This window comes from Eleutherodactylus coqui, chromosome 6 (genome assembly GCF_035609145.1).
Source record: "Eleutherodactylus coqui strain aEleCoq1 chromosome 6, aEleCoq1.hap1, whole genome shotgun sequence".
Classification (NCBI taxonomy): Eukaryota; Metazoa; Chordata; class Amphibia; order Anura; family Eleutherodactylidae; genus Eleutherodactylus; species Eleutherodactylus coqui.
In genome coordinates, this window is record NC_089842.1 from 47,326,941 (window position 1) to 47,343,751 (window position 16,811).

The window sequence follows — 16,811 nt, forward strand, 5'->3', positions numbered from 1 at the left end:
ACCACGGGGAGGTAACCATGCAACGTTTCCTTTATACAAAATGACATCAGGAAGTGAGAGAATTAGATTACGTATGTAAAATTTGGACGCTAATTCTTTTGCGCTTAGAATTGAATAATCGAGCTTGGACCCATGAACTTTTCCTATTTATGACATAATCAATGCTCATGCCAAATTTCACGTTTCTATGACACCGGAAAGTGAGAAAAATACATTCCGTACGTAAAATTTGGACGCTAATTCTTTTGCGCATAGAATTGAATAATCGAGTTGGGACCCATTAGCTTTTCCTATTTATGACATAATCAATGTTCGTGCCAAATTTCCCGTTTCTATGACACCGGAAAGTGAGAAAAATACATCCCGTACGTAAAATTTGGACGCTAATTATTTTGCACATAGAATTGAATAATCGAGTTGGGACCCATTAGCTTTTCCTATTTATGACATAATCAATGCTCGTGCCAAATTTCACGTTTCTATGACACCGGAAAGTGAGAAAAATACATCCCGTACGTAAAATTTCGACGCCAATTCTTTTGCGCATAGAATTGAACAATCGAGTTGGGACCTATTAACTTTTCCTATTTATGTCATAATAAATGCCCGTGCCAAATTTCACGTTTCTATGACACCAGAAAGTGAGAGATTTAGATTATGTACGTAAAATTTCGACGCCAATTCTTTTGCGCTAGAATTGAATAATCGAGTTGGGACCCAATTACTTTTCCTATTTTGGAGATAATCTATGCTTGTGCCAAATTTCATGTTTCTGCAATATCGGGAAGTTGGAGAACTTTTGGCGAGTCAGTCAGTCAGTGAGTCAGTCAGTGAGTCAGTCAGTCAGTGAGTCAGTCAGTCAGTGAGTCAGTGAGGGCTTTCAGCTTTATATATATAGATAGCTTCTTCCATCATGCTCTGACCATCATAAATCTTTACTGCTTTGTCGCGAGGGCTTCTTTTTTGCAGGGTAACCTGCAGTTTCTATTGGTACCATTTTGGAGTACATACGAGTTTTTGATCGCTTTTTATTCAAGTTTTTCTTGGAAACGGGGATACCAAAAAAAGCGCAATTCTAGCACATTGTATTTTTTTCTGACAACACTCACCGTGCGGGATAAATAATGTTATTTTTATAGATTGCGCTTTTGTAATTTTTATTATAAATGCAAGAATTTTTTTCTTTTAGGCTGGCTTCACATGAGCGTGTGTGATTTGCATGCACCTAAGTGCTGCGTTTTTGCAGAATGAACTATATTTTTTTTTTGCGTGCATCGGCATCTTTAACTGTAGTTTTGGCGCCCCCTACTCATGTTAATTTGTGCACGGCAAACAAAGACGCACCGATTGAAATGACTAATTTGTGTTATTAGTTCCAGATTTCTTCTTTTGCCTGCAAAATGTTGCAGTTTTTCACACATCTCCTTGTCTTTTGTAATGTGCATATGCACCCCTCCACCCACCCGTTGATTTCTATGGGGACCTTTGGTGTGCAAATATGCAGAAAAATAGAAAAATGTTCTCATTTTTTTTTGTGCAACCGAATCTGCTGGCATTGTATTAAGATATGGCACAGGCACGTCTTAATAGATAGATATAAATGACGGCCTTGGGAGCCTTTAGAAAGCCCTCAGCTGCCATGACTCCTGGATGGCACCTTGCAATCTTATCGCGGGGAATGGGGTGGGGCGTTTGAGTCTTCTGATTGGAGCATTTAAATGCTGCTGTCAGAATTTAAAGGGCTAATAGCCTTGATCGGTGTGATCGCAGCTGTTGCGACTGTCTGTCAAAGGCAGCCGACAGCAGCTGTGTGTGGAGCAAGCTTAGCTCCTGAACCCATGCCATACAAACCCATCAATCAAGGGCATCCTGGGGCGTTAAGGGGTTTAAGAAGGTCAACTATAATTTTGCAAAGGGGTATGCCATCAGGGAGACAAGTAGCAGCATGCTGTGCATGCAGTGGAAATTTTTTTTTATGGAAGCGTCACCAACAAGTACTGGCTATACCCCCATGGCTTATATGTCATGTTTATTACAAATAAGGGAGATGGAGCAATACCCCTGCACCGCCACCTATTGGAAGGCAGCATGTCTGCAAGTCAATGTTAGACTCTTTATACAAGCCTTGTAACAATGACTGGGAATTGAAAGCCAAGCCGGAATCCATAGGCCGCCTGCAGACGGCCGGGTCGGATCCCCTGCGAGAAATCTGCATAGGATTGCGTTTTGTAATGCAATCCTATGCAGGCGGGCACGGGTGAAAATTCAGCAGAATTTCCGCCCATGTGCAGGGGTCCATACACAGACAGCTGTTTCGGGGTGTTTGCCCCTCATCAGTGTTCCGTCACCCTTATTTGCATATAACCCAGAGGAGCATGAATGGCCTTATAAGTCCCCTCACTTACCTTCTAGGTGCTCTCCCTAAGGAGAATAGATGCTTATTACATTCACTCTAAATCATAAACTGCAATACATCTACAGCGAAGGCACTCATAGGCACTCAGCCCCGAAAGACAGGGCAGATGTTCAGAAGCTGCGTTCACGTGGGCGCCGGGCCTGATGCCGTGACACCATCCTGCGGGCGCGCTGCAATCATGCTCTAACCAACCCTCTTTTTCTCTTGCAGGTGGCGTGGGCAGCACCTTCCCTCTTAGTGAACAAGGCAAACTGTTAGCTATGCAAGTGTCAAACATCCTGGGGATGGACATATGCGGCATCGACCTTCTCTTGAAGGATAACGGATCGTTTGTGGTTTGTGAGGCTAATGCAAATGTTGGGTTTACTGAATTTGATCAGGCGTGTAAATTAGATCTCGCTGGTATTATTGCAGATTACGCAATATCTCTTCTTCCCAGTAGGCTATCAAAAGAGATGTCTGCGCTATCTGCAGCATCCAGCCCTCCCGAAATCAATGAGACAAGCGCGCTTGTGTCTGCCTGCACCCTCACGACCACTGATGGATCACGCTGTAATAATAGTGTTTCTGATGTAAAGGAGATCAGGGATTCTATCAATGCACCAAAGCCATGTCCCCCGATACAGACAGATAGTCTCTGTAACGATGTCGCAGAGTAAACTACCTCTTCATTACCGGTGTAAATGAATGCACTTATCAATCACAGTGGCCAACGTGGCTCAACAGGGGCTTGCAAATAAATCACGAAAAACAATTTGTTCTGAGCCGCTATACTGCTGAAAAATGTAATAATTCTGCTGCTTCCTTGTGTCTCATCAGTAACAATGTGACTCCTGGGATCTAATTTATTATTTGCACCTTTAGAATACAAAGTGTCTGAGTATGGGGCAATATGTGGGAAAAAATAATTCTGGGTACCACGAGAGAAAATATTCCGTCCTCATGGGGTTAAATAATAGGGGTCAATGAGCAATCATATCTGTTCTTATCATGTCTATCCTTTTGTTTTTATACATTTAGTCTGGTTTTCATCCTTCGGTGCTCTGGAGAGTTAATATATCAATGACATGGTAGCCATCATCATAGGATAGAGAATATGTGCCATGGAGACAGCCTTTATAACTTGTATGGAGTCCTGCAACAGCCACGGGTGGAGGTGGGTAGTGGCTCTGGGACAACAAAATTTGGGGACCTTCCACCTGGCCTTTATCTTAATCACTTATGGGAAAGGTGGGAGGATATACATGTAAACCTCTCCACTGAAGTCTATGGGAGTTAGGCCACCTTCAAGCGACATCACCGCGAGAAAATTGCAGTGATATCACATCGGTGGTCCGTGCAATATCGCTGTGTTTTCTCACAGCAATACCACGATTTTGTGGTGCTACAAAGTGGCAAGTGGGGCCACACAGTCGTGAGATTGAAATATAAGCCCTACCCCGAAAATAACCCCTAGCTGCAGGAAAAAAATTTAAAAAAAGAATACATCACCTAAGAAGCGCTGTCCGGCTCCGCTGCATCTTCTTCCCGGTGCCCGGCACTGGTCTTCATCATCTCCTCTGGCTGGGGATTTAAAAATCACCGCGTCCTGGAAGCGCTGCCTCTAATATTCTGAGTGCTGTGATGCTTAGCCAATCAGAGCCAACGTTCGATGAACCAATCACAGCCATTGATTGGCTCTGATTGGCTAAGCCAATCAGAGGCAGCACTTCAAGGAGGCGGGGATTTTTCAATTCCTGGCCAGAAGAGATAATGAAAAACAGTGTCGGGGATCGGGAAGAACATGCAGCTGGGCTGTCAGCGCTTCTAAGGTGATGTATTCTTTATTTTTTACTTTCCCTGCAGCTACGGCCTAGTTTAGAGCTTCGAGGTAGGATTTCCTACTGTCAAAGTTGCATTGCACCGCACGAAAATAGCGTGCAACAAAGAGGAAGGCTCCATAGGGAAACATGGGCTACAAAAGCTCGCGAGTCGCGTGCATATCGTGAAACCTGTGAGGTTTTTGACTTGCAATGTCGCATGCTACAAAACATCACAAATGTGAAGGAACCCATAGGAAGGCCTGGGCTACACATACATGCGATTTATAGCATTGTCACATCGCGAGAAAATCACACGACTTTGTCGCCCTGTGAAGGAGGCCTTATGGAGACGGCAAAGCCACCAATTCCATTAGACGTCAATGGTGCATGCCACACAGATGCGTGGCCGCCTTTTTACCTTTTCTTAGCGGCATAGGATTGCTGAAAACCTTAAAGGGAATCTGTCATCTATTATGAGCTCCATAAACTAAAGTTATGGGAGATGAAAGGCTGAATCAGGGAATGTGACTTTTCTACCTACCCTCTTTGTTGTTCCCTGGTTGTCCTCTTGCAGAGCTTGCAGCTGCATGCATCCGGCAGACTACATAGGCACACAACAGTGCTAGTCCTCCCATTCTCTGCATGCTGTATGTGACAATGTGCCTAACTAAACAGATATGTTGTTGGAGGAGATTAACTTTTTGATCATACAATATGCAAGTCAAATACAAAATACCTACTACCTGTCATATGCATATTACCGGTCCGTAGTATTATAATAGTCAGTGCCAATGTGGTAACGTTATTCTGCATACTTTATCAAAGTGAATGGGCCTAAAAAGTAACAACTGCAGTATAGTGCATCAGGGGGAGACAATGAGCACTGGAAAAAGCCCTGGTTGCTGGAAAACTAGATCATGAAATATGTGCGTCCCCTCATGATGTACACAAGGAGTGTTCAGATCAGTATTAGTTACATCCAGTATTTTGTAGTTTTTGCATTGGTGAAACATGAAATACTAAAAAATAATATTGATGCACCATGAAGTACCACGTAAAATAGACTCTACGGCCGCGGTCTCCAAACTGTGAAACCAATCTTCATCTGTTGTGAAACTACAATCACGGGACATTCTGTAGTTTTGCAACAGTTGGACAGTCATTGGCTGGAGATCATATTTAGAATTGGTGGCATAAGCATTCATCAGTCCACCATCCAGTGCTTATGCAATAGCCCCAAAATGGGTGGCTGGAGCACACCATTTTTGAAGATGGTGATAACATAGGAGGGATTTTAAAAAATTAAATAATGGGCAACTATGGCCCAAAGTGACCAGATGCTTACCAACACAGCTTGTAGAGATTGAAGCAGTAACCAAGTCCCTACAGAAGCAAAAACAATTGATGACAGAAAAAGCACCCCTGGTCCATCTAGTCTGTCCTATTAAAATTTCTTTTTTATTTCTCTCTTAGGATAGTTCTATGCTTATCCTAGTCCGTTTGAATTAATTTATAGTTGATCTTTCAACCACACATGCTGGAAGCTTGTTCCAAATATCTACTACTCCTTCAGAAAAATTATATTTCCTGACTTAGCTTCTGATTTTTTTCCCCAACTAATCTGATTGTGTTCCCTTGTTCTAGTATTTAGCTTTCTAAATACACGTCTCTCCTGAACCTTATTTATACATTTAACATAACTAAAGGATTCCATCATGTCCCCCCTCTCCCTTCTCTTGTCCTGTAACATATATAGAGGTTTCCATCATGTCTCCCTCTCCCTCCTGTACCATATATAAAGTTTTCCATCAAGTCCCCCCTCTCCTTTCTCCCCTCCTGTAACATGTGTATATATATAAAGGTTTCCATCATGTCCCCCCTCTCCCTTCCCTTCTCGTGTAACATATATAAAGGTTTCCATCACGCCCCCTCTCCCTTTTCTCCTCCTGTAACATATATAAAGCTTTCCATCATGTCCCCCCTCCCCTTTCTCTCCTCCTGTAACATATATAAAGGTTTCCATCATGTCCCCCCCCTCCCCTTTCTCTCCTCCTGTAACATATATAAAGGCCTCCATCATGCCCCCCTCTCCCTCCTGTAACATATATAAAGCTTTCCATCATGTCCCCCCTCCCCTTTCTCTCCTCCTGTAACATATATAAAGGTTTCCATCATGTCCCCCCCTCCCCTTTCTCTCCTCCTGTAACATATATAAAGGCCTCCATCATGCCCCCCTCTCCCTCCTGTAACATATATAAAGGTTTCCATCATGTCCCTTCTCCTGTAACATATATAAAGGTTTCCATCACGCCCCCTCTCCCTTTTCTCCTCCTGTAACATATATAAAGCTTTCCATCATGTCCCCCCCCTCCCCTTTCTCTCCTCCTGTAACATATATAAAGGTTTCCATCATGTCCCCCCCTCCCCTTTCTCTCCTCCTGTAACATATATAAAGGTTTCAATCATGTCCCCTCTCCCTTCTCTCCTCCTGTAACATATATAAAGGCCTCCATCATGCCCCCCTCTCCCTCCTGTAACATATATAAAAGTTTCCATCATATCCCCCCTCTCCTTTCTCTCTTCCTGTAACATATATAAAGGTTTCCATCATGTCCTCCCTCTCCCTTCTCTCCCTCCTGTAACATATATAAAGGTTTCCATCATGTCCCTTCTCCTGTAACATATGTAAAGCTTTCCATCATGTCCCCCTCTCCCTTCTCTCCTCCTGTAACATATCTGAAGGATTACATCATGTCCTCCTTTCCTTTCTCTCCTCCTGTAACATATATGAAGGTTTCCATCATGTCCCCTTCTCCTTTCTCTCCTCCTGTAACATATATAAAGGTTTCCATCATGTCCCCTCTCCCTTCTCTCCTCTTGTAACATACATAAAGGTTTCCATCATGTCCTGCCTCTCTTCTTCTTTCCTCCTGTAACATATACAAAGGTTTCCATCATGTCCCCCCTCTCCCTTCTCTCCTCCTGTAACATATATAAAGGTTTCCATCTTGTCCTCCCTCTTTCATCTCTCCTCCTGTAACATATATAAAGGTTTCCATCATGTCCCTTCTCCTGTAACATATGTAAAGCTTTCCATCATGTCCCCCTCTCCCTTCTCTCCTCCTGTAACATATATAAAGCTTTCCATCATGTCCCCCCCCCCTCCCCTTTCTCTCCTCCTGTAACATATATAAAGGTTTCCATCATGTCCCCCCCTCCCCTTTCTCTCCTCCTGTAACATATATAAAGGTTTCAATCATGTCCCCTCTCCCTTCTCTCCTCCTGTAACATATATAAAGGCCTCCATCATGCCCCCCTCTCCCTCCTGTAACATATATAAAAGTTTCCATCATATCCCCCCTCTCCTTTCTCTCTTCCTGTAACATATATAAAGGTTTCCATCATGTCCTCCCTCTCCCTTCTCTCCCTCCTGTAACATATATAAAGGTTTCCATCATGTCCCTTCTCCTGTAACATATGTAAAGCTTTCCATCATGTCCCCCTCTCCCTTCTCTCCTCCTGTAACATATCTGAAGGATTACATCATGTCCTCCTTTCCTTTCTCTCCTCCTGTAACATATATGAAGGTTTCCATCATGTCCCCCTCTCCTTTCTCTCCTCCTGTAACATATATAAAGGTTTCCATCATGTCCCCTCTCCCTTCTCTCCTCTTGTAACATACATAAAGGTTTCCATCATGTCCTGCCTCTCTTCTTCTTTCCTCCTGTAACATATACAAAGGTTTCCATCATGTCCCCCCTCTCCCTTCTCTCCTCCTGTAACATATATAAAGGTTTCCATCTTGTCCTCCCTCTTTCATCTCTCCTCCTGTAACATATATAAGGTTTCCATCATGTCCCTTCTCCTGTAACATATGTAAAGCTTTCCATCATGTCCCCCTCTCCCTTCTCTCCTCCTGTAACATATATAAAGGTTTCCATCATGTCTCTCCCCTCCCTTCTCTCCTCCTGTAACATATATAAAGGTTTCCATCATGTCCCCCCTCTCCCTTCTCTCCTCCAGTAACATATATAAAGGTCTCCATCATGTCCTCCTCTCCCTTCTCTCCTCCTGTAACATATATAGAGGTTTCCATCATGTCCCCCTCTCCTTTCTCTCCTCCTGTAACATATATAAAGGTTTCCATCATGTCCCCCTCTCCCTTCACTCCTCCAGTAACATAGCTAAAGGATTCCATCATGTCCTTCCTTTCCCTTCTCTCCTCTGTAACATATATAAAGGTTTCCATAATCCCTTCTCCTGTAACATAAATAAAGATTTCCATCATATCCCCCCTCTCCTTTCTCTCCTCCTGTAACATATATAAAGGTTTCCATCATGTCCCCCTCTCTTCTTCTTTCCTCCTGTAACATATACAAAGGTTTCCATCATGTCCCCCCTCTCCCTTCTCTCCTCCTGTAACATATATAAAGGTTTCCATCATGTCTCTCCCCTCCCTTCTCTCCTCCTGTAACATATATAAAGGTTTCCATCATGTCCCCCTCTCCCTTCTCTCCTCCAGTAACATATATAAAGGTCTCCATCATGTCCTCCTCTCCCTTCTCTCCTCCTGTAACATATATAGAGGTTTCCATCATGTCCCCCTCTCCTTTCTCTCCTCCTGTAACATATATAAAGGTTTCCATCATGTCCCCCTCTCCCTTCACTCCTCCTGTAACATAGCTAAAGGATTCCATCATGTCCTTCCTCTCCCTTCACTCCTCTGTAACATATATAAAGGTTTCCATAATCCCTTCTCCTGTAACATAAATAAAGATTTCCATCATATCCCCCTTCTCCTTTCTCTCCTCCTGTAACATATATAAAGGTTTCCATCATGTCCTCCCTCTCCCTTCTCTCCTCATGTAACATATCCAAAGAATTCCATAATGTCCTCCCTCTCGTCTCTCTCCTCCTGTAACATATATAAGGTTTCTATCAAGTCCCCCTCTCCCTTCTCTCCTGTAACATATATAAAGGTTTCCATAATGTACCTTCTCCTGTAACATATATAAAGGTTTCTATCATATCCCCCCTCTCATTTCTCTCCTCCTGTAACATATATAAAGGTTTCCATCATGTCCCCCTCTCCCTTTTCTCCTCCTGTAACATTTCTAAAGGATTCCATCATGTCCTCCTTTCCTTTCTCTCCTCCTGTAACATATATAAAGGTTTCCATCATGTCCCCATCTCCCTTCTCTCGTCCCGTATCATATATAAAGGTTTCCATCTTGTCCTCCCTCTTCCATCTCTCCTTCTGTGACTTATATAAAGGTTTCCATCTCTCCACCAGTAACATATATAAAGGTTTCCATCATGTCCGCCTCTCCCTTCTCTCCTCATGTAACATATCTAAAGAATTCCATCATGTCCTCTCTCTACTCTCTCTCCTCCTGTAACATATATAAAGGTTTCCATCATGTCTCCCTCTCCCTCCTGTAAAATATATAAAGGTTTCCATCATGTGTCCTCTCTCTTCTTTCCTGCTATAACATATATAAAGATTTCCATCATGTCTCCCCCTCCCTTCTCTCCTCCTGTAATATATATAAAGCTTCCATCTTGTCCTCCCTCTTTCATCTCTCCTTCTGTGACTTATATAAAGGTTTCCATCTTTCCACCTTTAACATATATAAAGGTTTCCATCATGTTCCCCTCTCCTTACTCTCCTCATGTAACATATCTAAAGAATTGCATCATGTCCTCCCTCTACTCTCTCTCCTCCTGTAACATATATAAAGGTTTCCATCATGTCTCCCTCTCCCTCCTGTAACATATATAAAGGTTTCCATCATGTCCCCCCTCCCTTCTCTCCTCTTGTAACTTGTATAAAGGTTTCCATCTTGTCCTCCCTCTTCCATCTCTCCTCTTGTAACATATATAAAGCTTTCCATCATGTTCCCCTCTCCCTTCTGTAACATATACAAAGGTTTCCATAATGTCCCTTCTCATGTAACATATATAAAGGTTTCCATCATATCTCCCCTCTCCTTTCTCTCCTCCTGTAATATATATAAAGGCTTCCAACATGTCCTTATTTCCTCCTGTAACATATCTAAAAGATTCCATCATGTCCTCCCTCTCCCTTCTCTCCTCCTGTAACATATATAAGGTTTCTATCATGTCCCCCTCTCCCTTCTGTCCTCCTGTAACATATATAAAGGTTCCCATCATGTTCCCCTCTCCCTTTTCTCCTCATGTAACATATCTAAAGAATTCCATCATGTCCTCCCTCTACTCTCTCTGTCCTCCTGTAACATATAGAAAGGTTTCCATCATGTATCCCCTCTCCCTTCCCTTCTCCTGTAACATATATAAAGGTTTCCATCATGTCCCCCCTCTCCCTTTTCTCCTCCTGTAACATATATAAAGGTTTCCATCATGTCCTCCCTCTCCCTTCTCTCCCTCCTGTAACATATATAAAGGTTTCCATCATGTCCCTTCTCCTGTAACATATGTAAAGCTTTCCATAATGTCCCTTCTCCTGTAACATATATAAAGGTTTCCATCATATCCGCCCTCTCCTTTCTCTCCACTTGTAACATATCTAAAGGTTTCCATCATGTCCCCCTCGCCCTTCTCTCCTCCTGTGACATATATAATGGCCTCCATCATGTCCCTCTCTCCCTTCTCTCCTCCTGTAACACATATAAAGGTTTCCATCATGTCCTCCCCCTTTCTCTCCTCCTGTAACATATATAAGGTTTCTATCAAGTTCCACTATCCTTTCTCTCCTTCTCTAACCTATCTAAAGGATTCCATCATGTCCCTCCTCCCCTTCCCTCCTCCTGTAACATATATAAAGGTTTCCATCATGTCCCCCTCTCCCATCTCTCCTCCTGTAACATATATAAAGGTTTCCATCATGTCCTCCTCTCCCTTCTCTCCTCCTGTAACATATATAAAGGTTTCCATCATGTCCTCCTCTCCCTTCTCTCCTCCTGTAACATATATAAAGGTTTCCATCATGTCCCCCTCTTCCTTCTTTCCTCCTGGCAATAGAAATTAAGTTATGTGGCTCTGTCATTCAACTAAACGGTGGCAGCAGTGTTAAGTGCCAACCCTGCAGAGATGACATATTACAGTTAATATTACAGTCTTAAATAGACAGTGTGATTCCATATGAAAATATTTTTCACTAAATTTCCCTTGTAAGCAGAAAAGGCATTTAGTTAAGCCTTATCTGGGAAACCATATCATCCACCCTCCAGAACGTTTAATTTTGACCCTAAATTGTCTGAACTTGCTGTGAAATGAGGGGCGTTGAGCAAAACGTGACTGTGCCAGAGCTAAAATAGATTTTTTCTTCAACTTAAATGAGCTTTCCATATACCCCAATAGGTTAATAGAGGAGTGATCCCGTGTTCAGCATCGTCATCTCTTGGCCAGAGTATAGAGCAGCTATAAAGAGTATCACTTGCTCTGGAGGACCTGAACTGTCCTGCTACACACCAACAACCCACTGATGTGAATGGACACTGTGTAATGCTTAATTTCCCCTGTGGTGGTGCTGCAGGGAAATTGAACACTTAGGGTGAAGTCACACGAATGTATATCGGCTCGGTTTTCACGCCGAGCCGATATACGTTGTCCTAGTGTGCAGAGGGGGAAAGATGGAAGAGCCAAGTGCAGGAACTGAGCTCCCGCCCCCCTCTCTGCCTCCTCTCCGCCCCTCTGCACTATTTGCAATGGGGAGAGGTTGGATGGGGGCAGGGCTAATTTGCGGTAACTTAGCCCCGCCCCTGTCCCGACTCTTCCCATTACAAATAGTGCAGAGGGGCGGAGAGGAGGCGGAGAGGGGCCGGGAGCTCAGTTCCTGCTCCGGGCTCTTCCATCCTCCCCCCCCCTGCACACGAGGACAACGTATATCGGCTCGGCGTAAAAACCGAGCCGATATACGTTCGTGTGACTTCACCCTTACTGCCAGGTTTTCCTACAGATTATAGCTAATTGCTAGAGTCACTTTGTAATTAACTTATTATCAAGGCATCCTTCTAATGTCTAGGGATTGTCCAAAGGTGGAGAACCCCATTTAATGGAGGAACCAGGCAAACATATGGATTTAAATACCTGCAATTAACCTATCTGCAAACATTTGTGTAGAGGATGATACGTCTGGTCCAACTACACCAGTTTGTCCCTGTTGCTGATCCTCAAGTACCCTCTATGAGATAGAGGCAAATCATGTAGACTTAAAAAACAGTAACCTAGACCATGTCCAACACCCGCCACTCAGAATGTACGACATCCTGTGTTTAAAGCAGCCCTCTGGTTTAGGAACAAGATTCCGTCCTAGGACCAGATGGGTGGAGGTGGTATCTTACCTTGAACTTCTCCTCTGTCCCTGCATTATACCAGTTCCAGTTCCCTTTTCAGGTGGACATGATGGCCAGCGCCATCTTTAGACTACCTAGTAGCCCACAGTCCTTTGGTAGTGTTAGACTACCAATACACTATACAGTAACTGCTGTGTGATTTGCCAGCACTGCTCACGTGATCAGGGCTGTCCAATAACCGAGCAATGCTTAATCTAATTAGAAAATAGCTGCAGCCATCTTGACCAACTACAAATGAGATCGAAACTGGTGCAACAAGAGACGGAGAAGATCAAGTGCAGGTGACATACCAACTCCACCCTCCAGTCCGAAAACAGAATTTTGTTCTGAAACCAGAGGGCCACTTTAAGTATAACGTATCCCTTTAAAAGATTGGTGCAGGAGAGAAAAAGGAGATATTAGGTAACAGCAGCTCCTTCCCCTGTGCTGGAGTAGGAACGCTCTTTGTACATGAGGGTCCTGCATGTTCGCTCACCTGGGGTAGGCTAGAATGCTCTAAGCATCTACCTATCTCCAAGTTAGGCACACTTGGCAACACTACTGTTGGGATTAATGGGGGGAGTTGGGGTGCGAGCATGCAACGGTTTACATTCATTTCAATGGACAGATACTATGTAGGGTAAAATGGGAACCCGAACCACGTGAGCCATGTAATTGCAAAACGCAGTTTCGCTGAAATTGGTCCCAATGAAATCATTTATAACAACAGGAAAATTATTCACTCTATATCAAAAGCAGAAGTGACCCAATCTCTATTTTAAGTAGATGTCACAAGTATGTGTTGGACTAATCTGAGAACAATCTGGCTTTATTTTTTTTGCTTGCACTAAAAACTTAAGTGCGTGTTATTATAGATCATGAATTCTTTACATTTAATGGCTGCTCTGTCACATTCCTGGTGATGGAACCTGCATGTGATCAGTGTAATATATATATATATATATATATATATATATATATATATATATATATATATATATATATATATACAGTGCAGGAGAGACTAGTACCTTGAATGTACCGTGTATTATGAGGCCTTCATCATTTACAAGTGATTGGATTGACTTCTCATAATTGGTGCAAAGCTTTGCAGCCTGCCCGGATGATCAGAAGACGGAACTGGTCTTATTTAATTTGACAAAAATTGCATCAAATTTGTTAAAATGATGCACCTCACAATGTACCACCGCACAGTATTTGGCACAACCATCACAAGTGCGTAGCTTTGCCCCAGTTATGTATATTTCTGAAACTAGCGACGACGCATGTGCAGCCGGCCTTACCGGCCAACCCGAAATATTCTAATTTTTTTGGCCAGCTAGTAAAGGTATTAATTACTTCTGCTAGTGTAATACTTTTTTCTTTGCTTTACTGGAATAGTTATGGCCATATAGATTATTTGGGCTAACATGGTACCACGCTATCTTTGCAGTACATTGTATTTAGTGGATAGAAATTAATAAAATGATGTGTTTACTTAAAAGAAATATTACAACTCATAGAACCCCTTAAATATTGCTAAAAACATGCACTTTTTAGTTTTATTGAACTTGGCCTGTATTAGGTGGATTCTGGCAGTGCCAAGTTACCTGGCCCTCACATTTCCAGTGTATTGCGGAGTTGTAGACCCCCCACATCTGAAAGCAGGAGTGAATTACTTTCTGCTGCACTGATTTAGACATTCAGTTGATTAGGTGAATGCTTTGCATGAAGTGACATCAGCATTCTGGAGCAGTGATGTCACAGGCTCCAGCTAGGTGTCTCATTCTGCCCAGTGCAGAACTGGTGCTGGATACACCCTTTTGAAAATGTGCCACGTGCCAAACAAATCATTAACTTTTACCGATACTGAACTCCTAATAGAAAGCATTCATGCTTATGGCATAAGACAGTATATGGTTATTAATCAATGACATCCTGCACTTGCTGGTTACTCATTTTGGATTCTTTAAAAGACTTTCTATGTTTAGGTAGGATACATTTACAATATTTTATACACTAGAAGGGGTTCTAACGTCAGATAACTTTGATCTCTTGTGTTATTATATATGATCACATGGGGTTTAGTCGTTCAGTTGCTGTCAAAGTGACTCTTAGTTTTGGGGCCAAAACTTTCCCCCAGAACAGAAGGGGGAGGGGATGGGGGTATATTATATGCAGTTATTCTTCTCTGTCATCCTTCTAATGCACTAGGCTCCATTTCGGCCATCCAAGTGGGCTGCAGCACTTTTCTAACTACCCAATGCATACTGTGCACTGCTCTGTGATTGGCATTGCTGATCATGTGAGCAGCCCTGGCCAACCAGACAGCAGAGGTATAGTGCATTGGTAGTCTAACACTACCATTGTACTGTGGGGGTTTGGGTAGTCTGAAGGTTGTGTTGGCCATCCTAAATGGCCGAAAATGGGACCCAGTACTGATATATTGGAGGGATGGCAGAGAACAACTACAGGCAATGTACATCCTCTCCCACGCTGGTCCCAGGATAGAATTTTGTCATAAAACCAGATAGTCGCTCTAAGACAGGTGGAGTTCCCAGGTCAACAGAAATTACCGGGGCAATTTCATCATGAGTGGAATTATCAGGGTAATTAGAGGGCATTGTTGTGTGTATACCACAGATACAGACTGTTGAGGAAAGGTTCTTGGCTTAGACTCATAGTCAAGAAAAAGTGGAGAGGGATGGCTTCAGATTATCTTGGCTTAACCCCAGTACCCCATATAAGCCTTCACAACCTTCCCCTAACAACATATGGGTAGCATGGTAGCTCAGTAGTTGGCACGGTTGCCTTTTAGGCCCAAATCCAACCAAGGACAACATCTGCATGGAGTTTATATGTTCTCCTCATGCTTGCATGGGTTTCCTCCGGGTGCTCCGATTTCCTTCCACACTCCATAAACATGCTAATGGGTGAATTTCAGAATTGTTAGCCCCAATGGGGACAAAACCCACAATATCAAGTGATGTAAAGTGTTACATAATATGTATGCACTATATAAATAGGTGATAAGGGAATGAGACTGTCCCAACGGTCACAATATCCATCTCTATAAAAGTCACATAAGAAGGGGGAAAGTTACATGGTGGCATATACCCGCATCAGGATGGCGCCCTCCCCCTCCACCCCCATTTTTTTACATAACCTCAACTCTATGGATTTCCCTTGAGAATGATATTCATGTTCTCCAAGGTTATAAGACCCATTTATAATGATCGGCTTAGTAGGACTACATTCATATACTTACATTTAGATAATAGGATGCCTCCCAATTTCTAACACAAGGAAGATGTAAAGTTACATACTATAGACGGCCATATTGCTTTGAGCTGGATTTAGCATGAACCTGATGCATGATCTACCTAGTTTACAAAAAAAACCCCAAAATGTTATTATCACTCTGATCTATAGATGTCTATTCAATCCACAAGGGATATACGGGCCTACCACAGCAATCACCATGGAAGCCCACTGAGCAATATGGCGCACTGTTCAACTACAGCCATTGTCAGTTTTTGACTTTTGTCATCACAAATTGTGAGTGCAATATTTAAAAAAAGACACAAAAAACAAAAAAACTTAACTGGACTTTTCGGGATTGCCAAGACTGTGAAATAGTTACACACAATTGAGAAGTAAGGTGCTGTGCAGAATTAGGAAAAAACTTGGCTGCTTTGTTCCAAAAACAGCGCCACACCTAAGTGTGGGTTGTGTTTGGTATTGCAGCTCAACTTCACTGAAGCGTAGACATGAGTAGCTTTGTTTTTGAAAGAAAGTAGACCTGTTTTCAAATTTTAGGCAACTCAGTCGTCTTCTGTCAACTTATGAAAACAATCTATTTAGCGACTTCCTCGTTCTATCCGAATATGGGACATCTTGAACAGCAACTTTGCCTTGTTGTACAGTGATACATCCCCTACTGCTGTACCTCTGCATTCAGAAATCTTAGAGGCCTAGTTGACTACTCCTATGGCGGCCATATTGGTTCTTGTCTTCAGACAATTAGTAACCATGTGGTATTCGAATTTCCATAAGGGCTTGAAAGTTATTCTGATACTCTTACGGCTAGTTATAGAGATCTACAGGAGTAAGGAATGTATCACTGCACAACACGGCACATTTTCTGTTTGAGGAACTATGCTTATTGTCATAGGAGACGTTGGGGCTTGTTCACATCAGCGCTGGGGGTTTCTGATTTCATGCTCTGTTCGGGGGCCAGAAATAAGGCAACCCCTTGCCGAATGGGGCCATTGTATG

The 16,811-nt window shown here is 42.8% G+C and overlaps 1 protein-coding gene across 1 annotated transcript in view; it reads left to right on the top strand.

Annotated features, from left to right (window-relative positions):
- The window catches only part of RIMKLA (ribosomal modification protein rimK like family member A), a 44,905-nt gene extending 41,830 nt beyond the window's left edge, over positions 1 to 3,075 (top strand). Inside the window, exon 5 of the mRNA XM_066609331.1 lies at positions 2,627 to 3,075. Within this exon, the coding sequence (XP_066465428.1) occupies positions 2,627 to 3,075 (449 nt within the window). The remainder of the gene's footprint in view (positions 1 to 2,626) is intronic.
- The last annotated feature ends 13,736 nt before the right edge of the window (positions 3,076 to 16,811 follow it).